Source organism: Engraulis encrasicolus, chromosome 7, assembly GCF_034702125.1.
Source record: "Engraulis encrasicolus isolate BLACKSEA-1 chromosome 7, IST_EnEncr_1.0, whole genome shotgun sequence".
Lineage (NCBI taxonomy): Eukaryota > Metazoa > Chordata > Actinopteri > Clupeiformes > Engraulidae > Engraulis > Engraulis encrasicolus.
In genome coordinates this window covers 36,906,590-36,926,381 of record NC_085863.1, presented here as the reverse complement: position 1 = coordinate 36,926,381, position 19,792 = coordinate 36,906,590, and the positions used below count along the sequence as shown (strand labels likewise).

The window sequence follows — 19,792 nt, the reverse complement described above, 5'->3', positions numbered from 1 at the left end:
GCACAGGCACATGCACATGCACATGCACATGCACGCGCACACACACACACACACACACACACACACACACACACACACACACACACACACACACACACACACACACACACACACACACACACACACACACACACACACACACACACACCGATCATCTGCCAGTCATGCCCCCCCCACCCTCAATAGCACAACTCTCCATTTGCTCTTCCATTCGTTTGCATTGCCAGAGACAGAGAGAGAATGGGATAAGTGCAGATTAGCTGCCTGGGAATCTGCCGCTTGGTCCAAAGTGCTCCCATCTGCCTTCTGGCTCTCGCTCTCTGGCTCCTGGCTTGGACCCAGGGGGACCTCCAGAGGGCCTTATCGCACTGCTACTACTACCTCACCTCCAGCCTGTCATTGTCACCGCATGGCAAAACAATGTCCTGGAGCTCAGTGCTTGTAGAACAGTCTTAAATGTATGATGAAAAGTACTGAAGTAGAGTAACATTGCAAAATTGTGTAGATGAATTGGAGCGTTGTGGGGCTCACAGTCAGTGTCATCAAATGATGCCCAGTCACCGGAGGTCAGTGAGGAGGTGGATTAGTGATGGTCCTGGAGGCAATACCCTGCTCTCAGAACAGTGTTGAGATGGACTGTAGCATAGCCCAAAAAAGGCTGAAAAACCTACTCACTGCTACAGTGTGTTGTAATGTCTTGGTAGTTCAGCTCGACGGCTTGCTCATATGAATGCACTTATCATTATCTCAGCTCTAGTCTGTCAGCCCACAGCCACATAGCATTGTTTTACACAGTGTGTGTTGTAGCTCAGTAATGCTGTAACACAAAACATTTTTGCAGCATCAATGCAACAGTTAGAGAGTTGGATCAACTAAGGCTGGGCACATGCTTGTTGTGAGCCTTAACCTACGCACACAACAGTCTGCGAGGTGTGTACATACTTGCTTCAGAGTGATTGGACCACAACACACAATACTATATATCACATAGGGGGGGCAGATGGCCAACGAGGCTCTTATTAATATTTTCCATCATTGTTTGACTCAACATGCAATCTCAGGATGGAAGTTTTGAAGATTGTTGTTCACAGTTCTGTCAATATTGCACCGTACACACGCGTTTGCTTACATTGTGTCTGGTGCTCTAACGTGCACAAAACTGACATACAATTCGCATGGCAACACGTTTGAGCACGAATTTGCATGCACAGACTTATCCTGCAGCAAGCATCTCCCCGGCCTAGAAGAGTGTTAAAGTAGACTGTACACCGTAAGTGTTCAATTAGCACTGCAAAATGTCATGTGTATTGATTGCAAACGAACAATTTGCAATTCGCAAACCAATTATTTGATTGCAATCGAATACCTAAAATAATCAAATCAAACAATGAAATAAACAATCAAAGAATTCAAATAATCAAGCAAACATTCAACATCACAGTGAGGTGAATTTGAGATTGTAGTAGGGGGGAAATTACGACAACGCCTTTCTCCCTACCTCCCTCACCATGATTGTAATCAAGCAATCAGATAATCCAGATAATCAAATCAAATCATCAATCAAATGAACAAATAATTCAAACAATAAAGTAATTCAAACATCACTGGAGGGAGGAGGTGAGGTGAAGTGAGCCATTATTGTAGGGGTGAATATGGCAGCAGCAGCGTCCTCCCTCCCTGCCTGGCTGCTCACTGGCCATCATTGGAATCAGCTCACTGCAGACACACAGGCGTTGGACAGCTGACAAGCCAAGAGCCTGCTTTCCTGAAGGCATACGCTACTAGTTAAGGCTCTGGCTGGGCTGCACTTCCTTGGAGAGGTGATTTTCTACTCCGGGGAGGTGAGTACCCAACCAGAGGTGTGTGTGTGTGTGTGTGTGTGTGTGTGTGTGTGTGTGTGTGTGTGTGTGTGTGTGTGTGTGTGTGTGTGTGTGTGTGTGTGTGTGTGTGTGTGTGTGTGTGTGTGTGTGTGTCTGTGCGTGCGTGCGTGTGTGTGTGCGTGTGTGTGTGTGTGTGTGATCATAGATGTGTGTGTGTGTTATGGGGGGTGGCGAGGGTTATTTTTTAATAAGAGTGGCAAAGACAGAGAAATCTTGTCACCCGGCAGCCCATGCACCTCATAAAATAGCCTAGCCTACGTCCTCTGAAGCTCTTGATAATAGAAGAGGTTAATTGGTAAAGGAGGCTGAGGCATTCTCTAGTCATTAAACCCACCAACACAACACAGCAGATCAAAACAAAACAACCCTCTCATCAAATGAAACCTCCCCGGGGGGATGACACACACACACACGCACACGCACGCACGCACACGCACAGACACAGACACAGACACAGACACAGACACAGACACACACGCACGCACACACGCACACGCACGCACCACCTCCACCACCAATACAACACAGCCCCCAATATCAAAGTCATGTTCAAATAAAACAAGGCTCCTCCACACACGCACACGCATGCACACACGCACGCACGCACACAGGCACGCACGCACGCACGCACGCACGCACGCACGCACGCACGCACGCACGCACGCACGCACGCACGCACGCACACACACACACACACACACACACACACACACGCACACACACGCACCACCTCCACCACCACTACAGCACAGCCCCCAATATCAAAGTTATTTTCAAATAAAATAAGGCTCCTCCTGGCCTGCTGGCTGTCTATCAGGGTGGGGTGGGGGTCCGTAAATAAAAGCCCCATCCCATCCCTGCTCTCATACAGGATTAAAAAGGCACGCGGCAGCACTGTAGGCGTTCAGGGATCTCAGGGAGGGGGCTGATACTGGAGTCAGGTTTTGTGTCCCTCAGTCTATTGAGAGAGAGAGAGAGAGAGAGAGAGAGAGAGAGAGAGAGAGAGAGAGAGAGAGAGAGAGAGAGAGAGAGAGAGAGAGAGAGGGAGAGAGAGAGAGAGAGAGAGAGAGAGAGAGAGAGAGAGAGAAGCGTATGGTGGGTGGGTTGGTGGGTGTTACTGTATATATAAAGCTGCCTCCCAGTCGTGGGCTCCCCATTAGTGCAGTAGGGTTTTTTTTCTCCAGGCTTGTTGTGTAGTGTTGTGTAGTGAAGTGTTATAGAGATATACACTTTATTTATCCCCAAGGGGAAATTCGGTGTTGTGCAGTGCAGTGTGTGGTGCAGTGTAGTTGGGTTGACTAGTACAGGGTCAGGTTGGTGGTGGGTCTTGGGTCTGGTTGTGGCTGGTCAGGATGAAGCTCCCCTGCGTTGGCTCCTGTGTTCTGCTGCTGGTGCTCTGTTGTTTCCTGGAGCCGGTGAAGCCGTCTGCCTATGACAAGATCGTATCGCACAGCCGCATCCGGGCCAAGAAAGAAGGGTAAGAGACACAGAGGCAGAGAGAGAGAAGGAGAGAGAGAGGGAGAGAGATGGAGAACTTAGTGTGTAAATGAGTGTGCATGTGAATGTGTGTGTTTGTGTGGGTGTGTATGTGTGTGAGAGAGAGAGGGGGGGGGATTGTGTCTGTGTGTCTGTGTGTATACTGTATGTTGGGGGGTGCAGTGGTGTGTGTTAAATCTGATCACTAAATGGTCTGTATTTTGATATATGCTTTTGATGTATGTTTGTCGTAAATCTTTTGTAGAAAGAGCTGTAAAATGTTTATGACAATGGAGAGTAACACAATTAGTTTGCCATCTAATTTGAATTGCAGTTCATTTCAGCTGTAAAATCCTGAAGTGGTTTGTCAACTTGTTTATTTGGTCATAAGTGATTTATATAGATTGGGAACATTTCTATAGACTGTGGGAACATTAATGTGGGAAAATATCAGTGACAGCAATTGCAAGCAGAAATTCATGACTTTGTTTGGGAATACACTTGGCACCTGATATTTCCCTTTTGTAATGTACCATAAGCCAGTGAGGATTCAGAACAATATTTCATAGACTTTATTGACGGTGTAGCATCTGTACATGTCCCTCTGGAGTAGCTGTCGGGCTGAGATATACGCCCTCAGATGGTTGTAGTTGAGTTATATGTATTCTCTCAGATGGTTCTGGTTGAGAGCTCCGTACAGTCTAATTAAGGGGTGTCAAACTCAAATTGACAGAGGGCCAAAATCAAAATTTAGAGCGAAGTAGCGGGCCAAACTCTTTTCTTTGCTGTTTTTTACGAAAATTAACTTGAATTGCTCATGTTTAAATGTATGTTTAAACAGATTCCCATATAGTTCAAATGTGCCTGCACATACCGTATTCTGTTGCATTTGAGTGTGAGCTGTTTCAATGGCCTGGGCCCACTCATATTCCTGTGATATACGCATTTTCATGTTCAAATCTTAATACGCTACACAGTTATGGTGTATGTGGGCCAACTGTAATACACATTTGAAATGATCTCGCGGGCCAAATAAAATGGCTCCGCGGGCCAAATTTGGCCCCCGGGCCTGAGTTTGACATCCCTGGTCTAATTGTTGTGGTTGAGTTCCGTGAACTCATATTGTTCTAGTTGAAAGTTCTGATTACTCATATTGTTCTAGTTGATAGTTCGATGGACTCATATTGTTCTAGTTGAGAGTTCTGTAGAGCCATATTGTTCTCGTTGATAGTTCTGTGCAGTCATATTGATGTAGTTCTGAGTTCTGTGTGCAGTCATATGGTTCTGGTGGAGCTCTATCCAGACATATTGTTCTGCTTCAGTTCTGGGCAGTGCACTGATTGTCATCCCTCTCTCAATGTGATGCCCCCCCCCCTCCATCCATCCTCCCCACAGGCCCAATGTGTGTGCTCTCCAGCAAGTCATGGGGACCAAGAAGAAATACTTCAGCACATGCAGGAACTGGTACAAGGGATCCATCTGTGGCAAGAAGACGTGAGTGCCCCATTGTTCTGCTTACTCCTCAGATTTCTCTGGATGCTTCCCGGATCTGTATGTGTGTGGCCCAAGAGATGCATGTAAAAAAATGAAATGGAAATTACCATAGAGAGTAGAAAACAAAAAGATTTAATAAATCCATGAAGGAAACGAAAGGCAACAGGAAAACAAATATACATGAAACAAAAAACTGAAACAGAAAACTGAAACTTTTTTTTAAAGTAAAATTCAAATTGGCACGAACACAATTGGTGTTACATAAATGTTGTGAAAAAACAAAGCGCTGTACACGACTATGTGCCATCTTGGAGACAGAGGTATCCCATAAATCACTGCAGGGTTAAAGACATTCCTATTAAACTATGTGCATCCAATAAAAACGTGCCACAGCCGGGTCAACACGACAAGGTGATTGATAGATGGGCTATCCAATGAATCTCTGACACAGTTGTGAGGTGACATGTTCATTTGGTCTGGGTCAAGACAAAACCAGATGTGTAAAGGGTGAAAGGGCTGTGGATGTCGCGATCTGGGGTGACCCTTGGGATTCTGACCTCCGGCCTTGGGGCGAATTCCCAGATTTCCCTCAAGATTGACGCACCATGCGCATGCACATGCAAACAGACACACACAAACGCAAGCACACACATACACACACATGCTCACACACTCACACACACATGCATGCACGTATGCACCCACGCACACACACACTCGCGTGCACTCACATGCACATGCACACTCTCTCTCTCTCTCTGTCTCTTATCTTTCTCTGTCTCTCTCTCTCTCTCTCACACACACACACACACACACACACACACACACACACACACACACACACACACACACACACACACACACACAGACACAGACACAGACACACACACACACACACACACACACACACACACACACACACACACACACACACACACAATATGCTACTAGGGATAGGGAAGAGCTCGGTGTCACCACCACTAGTCTTCCATGGAGCCCTGGGGGAAAAGTCATCTGTCACCTGTGTTTATCTATGAAGTGTGTGTCAACAGAAAAGGGCACAGTGTGTGAGTTTGTGTGTTTAGAACAGAAAAAGGGCATTTCTTATGGTCAGTGATGGTCAGTGTCTGTTTGGTTTGTGCTACGGTCTGTGTGTGTGTGTGTGTGTGTGTGTATGTGTGTGAGAGCAGTAAAGACTTGGTATGGAAATGGAGTGTCTATGTATTTCAGTTTCCGTGCGTGTGTCAGTGTGTGTGTATGCTGACATGTGTGTACATGTATGCTGCAGTATATATACAGTACAAATGAGACTAAAATTGGATGTACCAAAATAAAGGGTGTGTCTGAGAGAGGAGGCAATTACGACGTTTATGACCTCACGGGCAGCCCGGGATCCACACAGCACACACACACACGCACGCGCACACACACACACACGCACGCACGCACGCACGCACGCGCGCGCGCGCACACACACACACACACACACACACAGAAGACAGTACGGGGGCCTCTGCCAAGTGCCCAATCACATTTCACCGCCTGTGCCAGTACACTCACTGCTGCTTATGGAATGTTGGCAAGTTGGCGATTGCACCGGGCAGAATGCCATGCCATGCCGAGCCAGGCCAAGCCTATCCAGCCTCATCCGAGCCAATCCATGCTACTCTGCCCTCAGCAGCTCTTCTACCCATTAGGAAACCACAATGAAATATTAAGTATAGACATTGGATCCTATTGAATTATTTTTGTGCTGGTATCATGGAAGAGCTGACTGCTAAGGGGCTCTTCGGAGAGTAGACTTGGTGTGGCCCTAGGTGATTGCCCATTTGCCTATTGTTAAAAAGAACTTTGCTGTCCCTTGTCAGGAGTGGCCTGGTCTACATGTAGCCAGCCAGGTGAAAAGGTGTCATGCCAAAGCAATCTAAGCTGAGCCGAATCAAGCCTTAAGTATAGATAGCTATACCGAGGCCATCCATGCCATACTGCCTTGCTTTATACCAGTGATTCTCAAAGTGTGGTCCGGGGACCACTAGCGGTCTGTGACAGAGCTCAGGTGGTCCGTGAGGGGATTTCTATTTTACCAAGACAAGCTAGCAGTAAGCTATATTTGTAACATTATTACAAAGCTAAACATAGCATTTCCACTAAGGCAAGCTTGTGAATGTGGATAAAAAAGTAAGTGATCTGCATCGAAATTAGCAGTGTCAAACTAACACCCATCAACTGTCAATTCAGTTGACAGGCGGTCCCTGAACATATTTGGGGGGGACAAGTGGTCCTTGGTCTGAAAAAGTTTGAGAAACACTACTTTATATGACTTACAATACTTTGCAGAGTTCAGGAGTGGCAAGTTGTCAGCAGCAGTGGCAGCATAAATGCTATGCTGTGCCGAAACAATGTGATCAGGGCTGAGCTGCACCGAGTCAAGTCAGTGTCAGCTGAACCATGGTGTCTTGCTTTTCACGACTTAGAGACAATCCTTGCAGAAAAGCGCTATGCTGCACCAAACACAGCTGATCTGAGCTTTCCTGGAGCGAAACAACTCTTCCTGTTATTTCTCGCCAAGTCGAGTCAAACCGCCTTTGTACCAAGCGACACTAGTTGGGCCACCTGGGGACCAGAAGTGGTTCTGTGCATTTGAGTTGGCTGTTGCATATTTGCTGTTTAGGGGGCTAAGTGTTCGAGTCTTCTCTGGGACACTTGGGGACAGATCCTCTAACACAAACCGGACACCCACCCAGGGCTGGACTGGCCATCTGGCATAGCGGGCATTTCCCGGTGGGCCCCGCATCCTTGAGGCCCCCTATTTTCAGAAAAGTTACAATTTCTTTTTACATTTCTGAGAGTAGGGGCCCACGAGGATGGGGGCCAACTGGTGAGTCAGTTCTGTGCCGCTAATTATGAGGCGTCCCTTTAAGCCAAAAGTGCCCGGGCCCTATCCCTCCCCCAGCACAGCCCTGCACCCACCTCAGGAGAGTCATAACCAGTCTCAGCCCGTTTGCCTTTGCTGGGGTACTGAGTTGTCTTGCAAGTATGCCCCTTTTGTTTTCATCCACTTGGTCATGGGTTACATATCTTTCACATGCAGTTAGTGTGAACTGCATGATCTGCATGGCATCTGGGCTGTTGTGCTTTTGTTGTTGATGATGGGTGGTTGTTTCAAGGACTGTGTGTGTGTTTGTGTGTGTGTGTGTCTGTGTTTGTGTACACATCTCTGTGTTGCATGTGTGTGTGTGTGTGCACATGTGCACTTTTGCGTATGTGTGTGTTGTGTTCGCTTGAGTGCTTGTACGCATCTGTGAGCGCATCTGTGTGAGGCTCTGTGTGTGTGTGTGTTTCCTTGTGTGTCCGTATCTGTTTGCATGCTGGAGTGTAGTGTAGGTATGGAGTTTGTTGTCCACAGAGCAGTGAGAGTGAGAGTGGAGGGCTGAGCGCATGGCTCTCATGGAGAGAAAGGAACCTCCTCACGGGCCAATACAGCACACTGGCTGTGTGTGTGTGTGTGTGTGTGTGTGTGTGTGGGGGGGGGGGTGTTGCAGTGTGTGGTGCGGTATGTGTGTGTGCGTCAGTGCATATATGCATGCGTGTGTGTGTGTGTGTGTGTGTGTGTGTGTGTGTGTTTGTGTGTGTGTGCTTGTGCTGGCAGGCATCCAATCAGGGGCCTCCCCCATCCAAACTTGCTATACGCAGCTTGTGGTTGTTATCGCCTTGTGTGCTTCACTGAGTCGTTGATTTCTGTGTGTGTGTGCATATGGGCGTGTGTGTGTGTCTGTGTAAGTGCATGCATGTGTGTGTGTGTGTGTGTGTATACAGGCACGCGAGTGTGCGTGCGTGCATCTTGAATGTATAGGTGCCTGGGAATGCATATGAGTCTCTCACTGTACACACACTTCAGTGTTGCGTTGTGCGGTGGCGTGAAGGCTGCCGTCCCTTGCCGCAACACGTTCAAAGAAACACACACTGCGTGACTCATAGTTCATTAATCTCCGGCTGTCTGTCTGTCTGTCTGTCCTTCATCACTTGAAAGGCTGATTGAAATAACAATACCCCCTGACAGGGCCTTCTGGAGACAAGAATGAGCAAGTGATCTGGTATCATTCTGTCAAGCTTTGTGCTCGGAGATGCTGATGGTGAAGAGCAACGGCTGCTGATGGATAAAGACAACACACTGGATCTACACACACGCACACGCACGCACATGCATACACGCATGCACGCACGCACACACACACACACACACATACACACACATGGCTGAATCTATAGGCTGCTCCCTGCTGTGAGAAGACAAGGGAGAGTCTGACAAACCCCTCCAGTGATTGTGTGTGTGTGTGCGTACCTATGTGTGTGTGTGTGTGTGTGTGCACCTGTGTGTGCGTGCTTGCGTGCATACGTGTGTGTTCGCATGTCTGCATGTGTCTCTACCTGCACCTTTTTGTCTTCACCTTCTGAATATCTCTGCGAGTGTTTTTCCTTTTCGTCTCTGCCTGTCAGTGTGCGTACGGTGCACACAGTAAATGGAAAAAGCGAGAAGCCATTAGCTCCTTCTCTTATCAGCACCAGACTCCTTCCAGAACACACTCATTAGCTCTCCTCCACCTCCACCCCACCCTGACTTCCTCTCCTGGCCCTGTGGAACTACTACATGTGGAAACAGGAAGCCAGAGAGAACGGGCCTGTGAACCGGGATCAAACCACACGACTTTTGGCCTGATTCTTGGCTGAAATCGGTTCTTGCGACAAACGGTCAAATGTCCCTTCCCCAGGAACATTGTAAGCCAGGGATGTCAAACTCAGGCCCGGGGGGCAAATTTATAGACTACTTTCAAATGTATAGACTATTACAGTTGGCCCACATACACCATTAATGTATAGCGTAACATGACTTGAACATGAAATTTGCTGTGTCAAATGATGTGCAGATACATTTTAACTAACAAATATGATGGGAAAGAGTGTATGCAAAATTTAACTATGAGTATGAAGTGCATGCATGCACAATTTTAGTTCCTTTTTTAAAAATAATTGTTGAGTTCGGACCGCGACTTTGTTCCAGATTTAGATTTTGGCCCTCAGTCAATTTGAGTTTGACAGCCCTGTTGTAAGCAAATGTCTGCCAACTTTCCTTTGCTGTGTGCGACATTGTCAGATACAAATTACAGTTTCAAAGAGTACCCGGTTACAAATGTTTGATATTAAATATTGCACTGGAAATAATTGCTCAATAACGTTGAGCTGTGTGTGTTTGTTTACGATTGGACACAAGCGTATGTCAAAATCTTACACAATTTAAAGTTGTGTTTTCAAGTTGTGTTGAGTTTGAGCCCAGGTGTAGGGTACCTCTCTCATCGATCCCTCCATCTTCCAGTTTCCTATACGCAAGAGTGACAATGCACAGAGTAGGGGAACACACGTGTTTAACAGACGTGTTGCTTACCCACCATCCCGTTTGCTGTGTTGCTGTCATGGCTGCCCCATGGGCTCTTGGCCATCACACTTCCTGGCCACCACTATAGACATGTTGGCCCCGACCATCGATCCATCCATCCAGCTGGCCCCTGTCCAAGTCCCCGCTAACGAATGGTTTGGCTGGCAGTGAGCCCACTTGCTGGGTAGGAGGGACCAGGAACATCTGGAAGGAGTCAATCGAATGTGTATTCCTTTGTGTGAGGATGTATGTGAGAATAATGTTCATTCTCAGCGTGTGCGTGTGCATGTGTGCGAGAGAGAGAGAGAGAGAGAGAGAGAGAGAGAGAGAGAGAGAGAGAGAGAGAGAGAGAGAGAGAGGGTGTGAAACTCACACCACACAGACACAGACAAAACAGAAAGAGAAAACTTTGTGTGGGGGGTTTGAGTGTGAATGATGTCCAAGTGTGTGTGAATGGGAAAGGCACATGCACATGAGGAAAGAAGGATAGAGTAGCCGTGTGTGTGTGTGTGTGTGTATGTATGTGTGTGATTGTGTATGCGTGTGTGTGTGCGTGTGCATGTGCATGTGTGTGTGTGTGATTGTGCATGCATGTGCGCATGTGTGTGCATGTGTGTTTGTGTGTGTGTTTGAGTGATTGTGCATGTGTGTGCGTGTTTGTGCATGTGTGTGCGTGCGTGCGGGCATGCATTGTATGTGCACGACGCGTGCATATATGTGTGAAGGGGGCATGTGTGTGCGTGTATATGCATGTCTCTGTGTGTATAATGTATGTGTGTAGGGTAGGGTAGGGGGCCCGGGGGTTGTAGTAGTGTTGTACTGCTGGAGCTGGGCTTTGGCTCCTGTGGAGCCTGCTGGAGGGCAGGGAAAAGTTGAGTCACCCCCAGCCTCCAGCCTCCAGCCCCAGCCCCAGCCCCCAGCCTCCAGCCTTCAGCCCCAGCATTCAGCTTCCAGTTCCAGCCCCAGCATTCAGCCTCCAGTTCCAGCCCCAGCATTCAGCCTCCAGCCTTGAGGCCTTGGAGGCACCCATGGCTCTTGGCTCTCTTCCCCATCGGGCTCCAGCTCTCCGTGTCACACTGCAAACATTGTTTTTCATGAGCACGAAGGGAAAATCTGTTCAGTGCTAAGCGCCAGGAGATGACTGTTCTGCTCCGCATGACTACTCTGTGACAAAAGGTGTGCAGCACAACAGTGCAAAGACAAGGAGCTCGGTTGCACTTGAAGCTTGACTGGTTACTTACAGTACACTTTTATTTTACTGTCACTGTGCAATCTAAACACAAAGTTATTATCGTTACATTGGTGCGGTACAGAGCAACAAAGTTTTTTACGTAGCATAATATAGGCTTACTATTAGCAGTGCATATGTACAGTAAAATGTATACCATTGTATACACATGCGAATGCACTGAAAAATAACTTGTGGGAAAAAAAGACTTCATATGAAACAGCCACTACAAGATAAAATCATCAGAGAAATAAACAGATGAGGATGGATAAACATGGTGCTATGGTTCTGCCATGCAAATCACATTAGCTCCCCGGAGATAAGGGATACAGCATCTGTTTACAGCCGTCAGTTGTATCCACTCCTCTCCTTCCCCTGTCTTCTCCCCTCTTGTTTTCGCCACATTCCTGTCCTGTCTTCGCTCCTCTCCTCTAACCCCTTCTCACCTCCTCTCCTAATTACTGTGCATTCCTCTCCTTGCCTTTCTGCTTCTCTCCTCCTCTCTTCTCATTTGCTTTCCTCTCCTCTCATTTCCTCTCCACCTGTACATGTTCTCACTCCACTCTACTCCACTCCTCTTCTCCTCTCCTCTCTTCACCTCCCCTCTATTCCCTCACCTATTTCTCCCTCCCTTGTGTTAATTCATCTCACAGAGAGTGTTGAATGAACACAGTGAGATGTCCTGTGTAGGAGCTGTGCTGTGCTGTGTGCAGGACCCTGATCATTAGGCACAGCTACAGTTTAGGCCAACTTCACTTCAGATCATGGCATGTAATCAGGCTGCAGCGCACAACATTCTCCACCATGAGGGATTATTCCCATACACACACACACAGGCACACACGAACGCACGCGCACACACACACACACACACACACACACACTCCAGCCCAAAAACCCCTCTTCCCTTTATTCCTCTTTATGAGGGATTGTTCTCTAACCCCCCCACACCACATCACCCCAACACCAACACACACACATAAACACACACTGTTTGTAACAGTATACCACCACACCAACACAACCCCCTACCCCAATCTCCTTCCCCACCACCACACTCTCTCCAGTGGGAATTGTGAGCATCTTCTGAGTGCTCTAGCTGTGCCAAGTGTCATTGGCAGCTCATGTGGTGGTTGTTAGCTGGGAGCTGCGGCTCCAGACGACTCCCATGTGAGTCCTCAACACAGAGAGAGGGTGACGAAACTGTAGTGTGTTTTTTTGTGTGTGGTGGTGGTGGCATGTGTGCATGTGTGTCGTGTGCATGTGCATGGGCGTGCGTGTGTGTAGACTGTGAATGTGAATGTGTGTGTGTGTGTGTCTGCGATTGAATGTGTGTGTGTCTGCGATTGAATGTGTGTGTGTGTGTGTGTGTGTGTGTGTGTGTGTGTGTGTGTGTGTGTGTGTGTGTGTGTGTGTGTGTGTGTGTGTGTGTGTGAGTGAGTGAGTGCTTGTGTGCGTGCGTGTGCTTGTAGACTGTGAATGTGAATGTGTGTATAGTCTGCGTGTGAATGTGTGTGTTTGTGGAGTTGTGGTTTGATCTTCTACACATGAAGAGCATGCATGCTGATGGATAGTTGGACAGCTTAGAAGGTGTGTGTGTGTGTGTGTTTGTGTGTGTGTGTGTGTGTGTGTGCGTGCGTGTGGGCATGTGTCTGTGTTTGTCTGTGTGTGTGTGTGTGTGTGTGTGTGCACCCGCGTGTGTGTACACTCAGAAGGGGTATGAGGCGAGCTGTTTCGCTGTTTCGCTGTCCTGTTTTCACAGCTTTGTTTTTCTTGCGATTGGCGCTCAGACACTGCTATCGCCGTCACTACAGAGACATCGAGTTTTATTGTGTACAGGCCATGTTGTGGTCTGATGAAACCCCTCTCTGATGTCAGTACTGTTTTGTGTGGGGTTTTTTATTGTATATAGTATTGTGAATCAGACATTTTCTAAGTCCTACAGAGAGCCCTTCTACACCGAGGACAAAATATGTGGGTTATTTTATCAGTTCAAATTCATCTTTGTTGAGGAAGACGTAAACTGGCTTAGAATTTATTCTTCCTTTGTGGTCTGTCTGTATGTTGAGATTTGTTCCTTTTCTCCCAATCGCTCTGCCTCTTTTTCTCTCTCTCTCTCTCATTCTTTTTTTGTTGCCTGTGTTTTTGTTCATATGTGAGCCAAGTAAATGACCTCATGTCAGTGTGCATATGTGCTTTTAAATGCCAGTTGGCGCACGTGTGTGTGTGTGTGTGTGTGTGTGTGTGTGTGTGTGTGTGTGTGTGTGTGTGTGTGTGTGTGTGTGTGTGCCCGACCCGTGTGTGTCGTGTCTGTGTGCACGTGCACGTGCACTTGTGTATTTGTACACGCATGTGTGTAGGTGTGTTCCCTAACTGACTGTGTGTAGCCTACATACTACGTGGGTGTGTCAGTGTCAGGAAAGGCATGCTTTTTGCACCTCACCCATCAGCCCTTGTCTATAGGTATGTCTGCAGCATGTGCTGTGCCTGCCTGCCTGCCTGTCTTCATGTGAGGCATATCGCCTGCACAGCACACATGCCCATCTGGCCAGCACACTAGCCTCATACGACGTAGACAAGGGGAGCGGTGGGAAAAGGGGTCAGTTGTCCGGGGCCCAGGGAAAGAAGGGGCCCGGAATTGAGTCCCGAGTAGAGGGGTGAGGGTGGCTTTCAGATTATTATTTTCCGGGCCTGGCCAAAACTGGCAGGGGCCCCTATACGTAGAGTCTGCCCCAGCACCAGAGAGAGAAAAAAAAGCCCCTTGGCTGTGCAGCATGGGCCCTAACTGAGCTTAAACACCATCTATTATACTGTCGGAAGACTGCGAGACTGGGACGGGTGACTTCATGGCTGCCGCACAATGCGCCGTCTGTATGAGCTGTAGCAGTCGATTGGGGTATAGGAGACACTTCTACCTGGAGCCCGTTTCGGCTTGCTCCAAAAACACACCAGGATTTGGTCAGGTGGTGAGAGGGAAGAGGGGGCTGTGACATTGATGTGAGAACCCCCCAGCAAGACATATAGGAAAGAGACGGTTGGAGGTGGGGGAAAGGAAAACATGTTCCTTTGGGGTTTTACTTAAAAAAAAGACGTTGCCGTGATGTAAGATGCCTGTAGTCGAGCTTCAGACAAGCCACTTATCCTAATTTGATTACCTTGCGATTTTGACTATTTAGCACAGCTATGGGTAGTGATGTCTATTGCGCCAATGCCTATTACACCCTGTCACAAACACAGGCACAGACTAACGCACACACACGCTTGCGTGAACACACGCACACACGCACACATGCGCACATTGGCAATAGGCTACACACACACACACACACACACACACACACACACACACACACACACACACACACACACACACACACACACACACACACACACACACACACACACACGTGCACACGCACACGCACACGCACACACGTGTGGCACCCACTCACAATCCACTGCTGGCTGAGTGGTAATTCTATTGGACAGCGCAGAACACATGAAACCACATAATGCACACAAAAAAAGAAGAAAAAACATTCCATAAAATGACCATGATGTAACGTCTACAGTGCGACTCATGAGAGACTTACCTCTACTTTGGCGTATCAATGATTTTTTTTCTTGTCCTTGTGATGAATAGCTTTTTTGTTGCTATATTGGTTTCTTGTCATCATATGTAAGGGAAGGGTGACTTTGTTCCTGTTTTCATTTTCATCTGTTGGCTGGAGTGGAGGATCTCAGACCTGGGCCGTGGGGTCTGTTATAGGACTATTTGGAACCACATTTACAGGACTGCGAGAATTTTCCCTCAGCGGCAAAATTGCATTAACACTGGAACAGTACAGCGGTTAATATTGCTGCTGCTTCAGTGTCTCCGTGAGTGCTGGTATGCGTAAAGCACATAAAACGTGCCTGTGGCAGTGCTGTGATCGATGAAACATTCTCAGCTTTTTCGTATTTTGGGTATTTTCGGTCCCATTGTATTCATTTGTGTCTGCAGGAAATAATTTTGCACAAGGGATGAGCAGAGTGTTTGAACATTAATTGTTTGTTTGTTTCTCACTGTTGCTGTGTGACGCGCACAATGTTTTATTTATTGCTTCAGTTGTTTTCTGTTTAATTTGTTTAATATTTCCCATTCCCATGTGAACCACATACATTGTTTGCAATGCTAATGTTTTTGTAACACTATGCATACCCAACAAATCCCCTTGCACAAATGGTTTACTGATTGCATTTAGGTTTTTCATACTGAAAGAATAGTTTAGAAAATATAGCACTTTTGTTTTACTAATAATTCTACCAATTCTACTAATAATTCTACCAATATCATGTATGCCTGGTGAAGAACAAATGCTATCTGAAATGGGGTTAATTTATAAGTATCTTTTTGGCAGATGATTTTAATCCAACAATGTGTCAGTGGAACTCACTCACGGAGTAGCTCTCAGTATCATTTCCCAGTGTGGTTTTACTTTTTCTGACTTGTGGATGATTTGGAGGTGGACAGATTAAAATTGATGGTAGATGACAGGAGATGAGTAGGGAAAAAACTGAAGAAATATTCACCCATCAACCCCTGGATTTATGAACTCCTGGCCAATGAAACCATTGAGTGTACTATGAGGAAGTTTCTCGAATGTACACAGCAGGAAAGTAGACATCAACCTTCCTTCCCACTGGCCTCCACAGTTATCCACAGTTCATATCACAGCTGGTCATGCAGATATAGGTTACACTACACACTTCTGGACAAGGTGGACATGGTCTTTCTTGTCACAAACACTGTATATTACATGCTCTAAGCGTCCTCTTGTGTTCTGGTTTTGTCATCTCTGCATTTGCCATTCATTTTCTATATTTCATTTTTAAACTGCGTTTTGCATCTTCTGATTTGGTCTTCCTCATGTTTGCTGTGTTCATGCATTATGTCATGTTAAACAATGTGTCCCCTCTGGTCTTGTGTTCTTGTCTTCCCGTGTTCGCAGGATGGTTCTGTATGAGTGCTGTCCAGGCTACATGAAGCTGGAAGGCATGCGTGGCTGCCCTGCAGGTTAGTCACAGTCTGCAGTGCTTGGCTTGGCAGGGAGGAACGTTAATGATGGTTGAAACCAAAGATTCTAATGCTACGGTAGATTCTAGAGTCTTTGGTCGAAACAATAGGCTCCATTAGCAGCACCTCAGCAGGATGGAGGGAAGAACTAGCGCACAATCCAAAGTTTGTTATGGTCATCCATCCATCCACAGACGCATCATTTACTCTCTTCTTATACTCTCTTTTTGTTATGCTTTGCTATGCACTGACTTTTGGTGTCCCTAATGTACTGTGGCCTATAGCTATACATCTTGCGTGAGTGACAGTTCAGTGAGGGGAGCCAGTTTTTATGAAGTCCCCCATTATCCATATGCAGGATTAGGGCAGATGCCTGTAAGCACCTTGTAATAAAGTCTGTTCCCGTGCTCCCATGCATGGCAATGTTACAAGGAAGTCATTAAGTGGCATTATTATATGGTGTAACGTCATCGGTCGAATGCTCCATTCATTTCAACGGGGCTCCCCAACGTTCGCACGTCTGTTATTTTTCGATAACGGACGGGTTGGTCTATAACAGACCGCTGTCAATGGCAACAAGACTTTTCACTGCTAAAGCGACTTTTCAACAAGACTCTAATCAGCTGCTGTGATAGACAACACCTGTTGTCCTGGCTACCTAGCTGTTGCCTAGCGGTGTTCCACAACGGCACTGTTTTGTTTTGCGCAGCAACAATCTTCTGACATTAAAAACTATAATAGACTTAACATTAAATAGGCCTAAAGAAATGTCCCCACCATGTGTGAATCATTTAAGTATATCCATATAATAAGCGGCTTAACTTTCGGCGAGTCGGTCGCTTTGTGGAATAGCAGCACTTCAGAGAGAACAAGACCCCTCCGCTCCGCGTCGGGGTCTAAAGATTCTCTCTGTCGCGCTGCTATTCCACGGTAGCGACCTTCTCGCCGAACGTTAACCCTTACTTAAAAAAGGTGATGATTTTGCGCGGGCAATATATCAACAAATTGCACAGCCATATAATTTGAAATCTTTGAGTTATTATTGGTTAAAATATTGTGATGTTTGATGTTGTGATGTTAAAATCCATATATTTTAATTAATTTTAAATGAAATGGTTTTTCCTGTTGGGCGCTATCACAGAGGATACAGGATGGGGAGTAATGCAAAATGTCTTTGGCGTTATGTTTACCGTCTTCTTCTTCACCAGTGGCTCCCATAGACAATGTCTACGGCACCCTGGGCCTAGTTGGGGCCACGACCACACAGAGGTACTCTGATATGTCCGAGCTTCGTCCAGAGATTGAGGGCCCTGGCTCCTTCACCATGTTTGCTCCGAGCAATGACGCCTGGGCGGCTCTGGATGAGGTGAGTTGTTTTGTTTCATACATTACCGCAGGCTTCACGACTGAAACTAATGAAACAATGCGGATATGGATGTGTGCTAACACGTTAAATGTGTGTTTGGGTACACATAATGTGTTTTTTCCCCCAGACCACACACAATTGTGGAGGTAATTTAACTTATACAACCGCGAAGCAAATCAAAACCAACTGCTTACAAGGACAACAATGCCCAAAGGGTGTAAACCATTATATTGTAGGCTAAATTTCAATAAAGGCTAATCAGATGAAAATAATTAACATGTTTTTTGTTTTGGTGTTTGCTTCTACATTTGCCTCTGATGAAGACTGTGAGGGCACGACTGGAGAGCAATGTGAACATCGAGCTGTACAACACCCTTCATTTCCACATGGTCAACAAGCGCCTCCTCACCAAGGACATGAAAAACGAACTGACCGTCAAGTCTATGTTCAACGGGCACGGACTGCGTCTTAACCACTACTCAAACGGAGTAAGCAACAGTCTTTGCATAGTTAGACATTAATATGAATAGATAATGGCTAACGATTGATTCAGAAAGGATTAACTAAGATCTAACGAATGCTTAACAAATATTTAACAAGGAGTCATTATCCTAACGTGTTACCAGAAGCTTAACTGATTGCTTAATTAAAGCTTAATTGATTGTTGATAATTTGTAATGACAATCGGACCCCTAATCATGGCTATGCACACCATTACAGGTTGTGACGGTGAATTGTGCCAGGATCATTCATGGAAACCAGGTGTCGACCAATGGAGTGGTGCATGTCATCGATCGGGTCATCAGGATGGTGCAGGACACCATTCACAATGTTCTTGACAGTGAGGAAGAGCTCTCCAGCCTCAGGGTTTGTTCGTCATCTCCTCACTTTAGCTGTGTGGTACATCGACAAATAAACAAACCATGGCATTTGATTTACAAAGTTACAATTTTATGTTATTCTCCCCATGAAAAATGCAGACAGTAGCAGAGGTTTCAGGTTTGATTGACACCTTGAAGCAACCCGGCCACTACACCCTCTTTGCTCCCACTAACGCTGCCTTCGACAAAGTTGGAGGGGATGTCATGGAGAGACTCATGAGCGACAAGAATGTCCTCAAAGGTGAGACTGATAAGCCTGATACATACGATTTTTTTAGACCTTTTATACTTTAACTTCAATAGAACAGTGACGAATAGAACAGAATCATGTGGAGAGAGACGAATTAGGGTTGGGAAATGACCAGGATTAAAATGTGGGTCCCCATCGGCACTGTAGGCCGTATATTGTGAATCAGTGCAGTACACCACAGTACACCCCAAATATGACCCAGCATACCTGATTTTATAACACACACTGTCTGTTTCTGCCATACATCAGAGAGATATTCCATATGGTCTGCCTATTAACAATGGTGTATTGTTCTAACTCCTGTGGGCAATTACATTCAATCTCCGTGGGAGTAGTGCTTAGTCATCGTCCCTGAGATACCACTTAACCCTCTGGCTTTACTGATTATCCCTTAACGACAACTGAAAATAGCTCTTGGGTTACACGATGATACATTCACGAAATATTGCTGCTGCTGCACCACTGGACAAAACCCATGCCATGGCTTGTCAGTCAGCGATTAACGGGACCAAGTGACGGATGTCTGGCAAACATCTCTCCATCGTCCAGAGCAAAGTTGCCTTGTAGGCTCGCAGACTCCCCTCAGCTCCCTCAGCTCACTGGAATGTGCACTGCAAACACAGGGAAGCCGAAAGGGAGACAATCGGGTCAGCTGTCCAGGGAGAGAGGGGCCCCAAAATTGCATCCTCATTACATTTTCTGTATTGGTTTGGGGGCCTTCCAGATGACT

The 19,792-nt window shown here is 46.6% G+C and overlaps 1 protein-coding gene across 2 annotated transcripts in view; it reads left to right on the top strand.

Moving 5' to 3' along the window:
• The first annotated feature begins 2,816 nt into the window (after window positions 1-2,816).
• postna (periostin, osteoblast specific factor a) overlaps window positions 2,817-19,792 on the top strand; it is a 34,794-nt gene continuing 17,818 nt past the window's right edge. The window contains exons 1-7 of one of the 2 annotated variants that reach the window (XM_063203409.1): window positions 2,817-3,357; window positions 4,752-4,850; window positions 16,501-16,565; window positions 17,774-17,931; window positions 18,255-18,419; window positions 18,652-18,798; window positions 18,912-19,053. In XM_063203409.1, the coding sequence (XP_063059479.1) occupies window positions 3,233-3,357; window positions 4,752-4,850; window positions 16,501-16,565; window positions 17,774-17,931; window positions 18,255-18,419; window positions 18,652-18,798; window positions 18,912-19,053 (901 nt within the window). In that variant the 5' untranslated portion in view covers window positions 2,817-3,232. The remainder of the gene's footprint in view (window positions 3,358-4,751; window positions 4,851-16,500; window positions 16,566-17,773; window positions 17,932-18,254; window positions 18,420-18,651; window positions 18,799-18,911; window positions 19,054-19,792) is intronic. The other variant, XM_063203410.1, reaches the window with a different exon arrangement.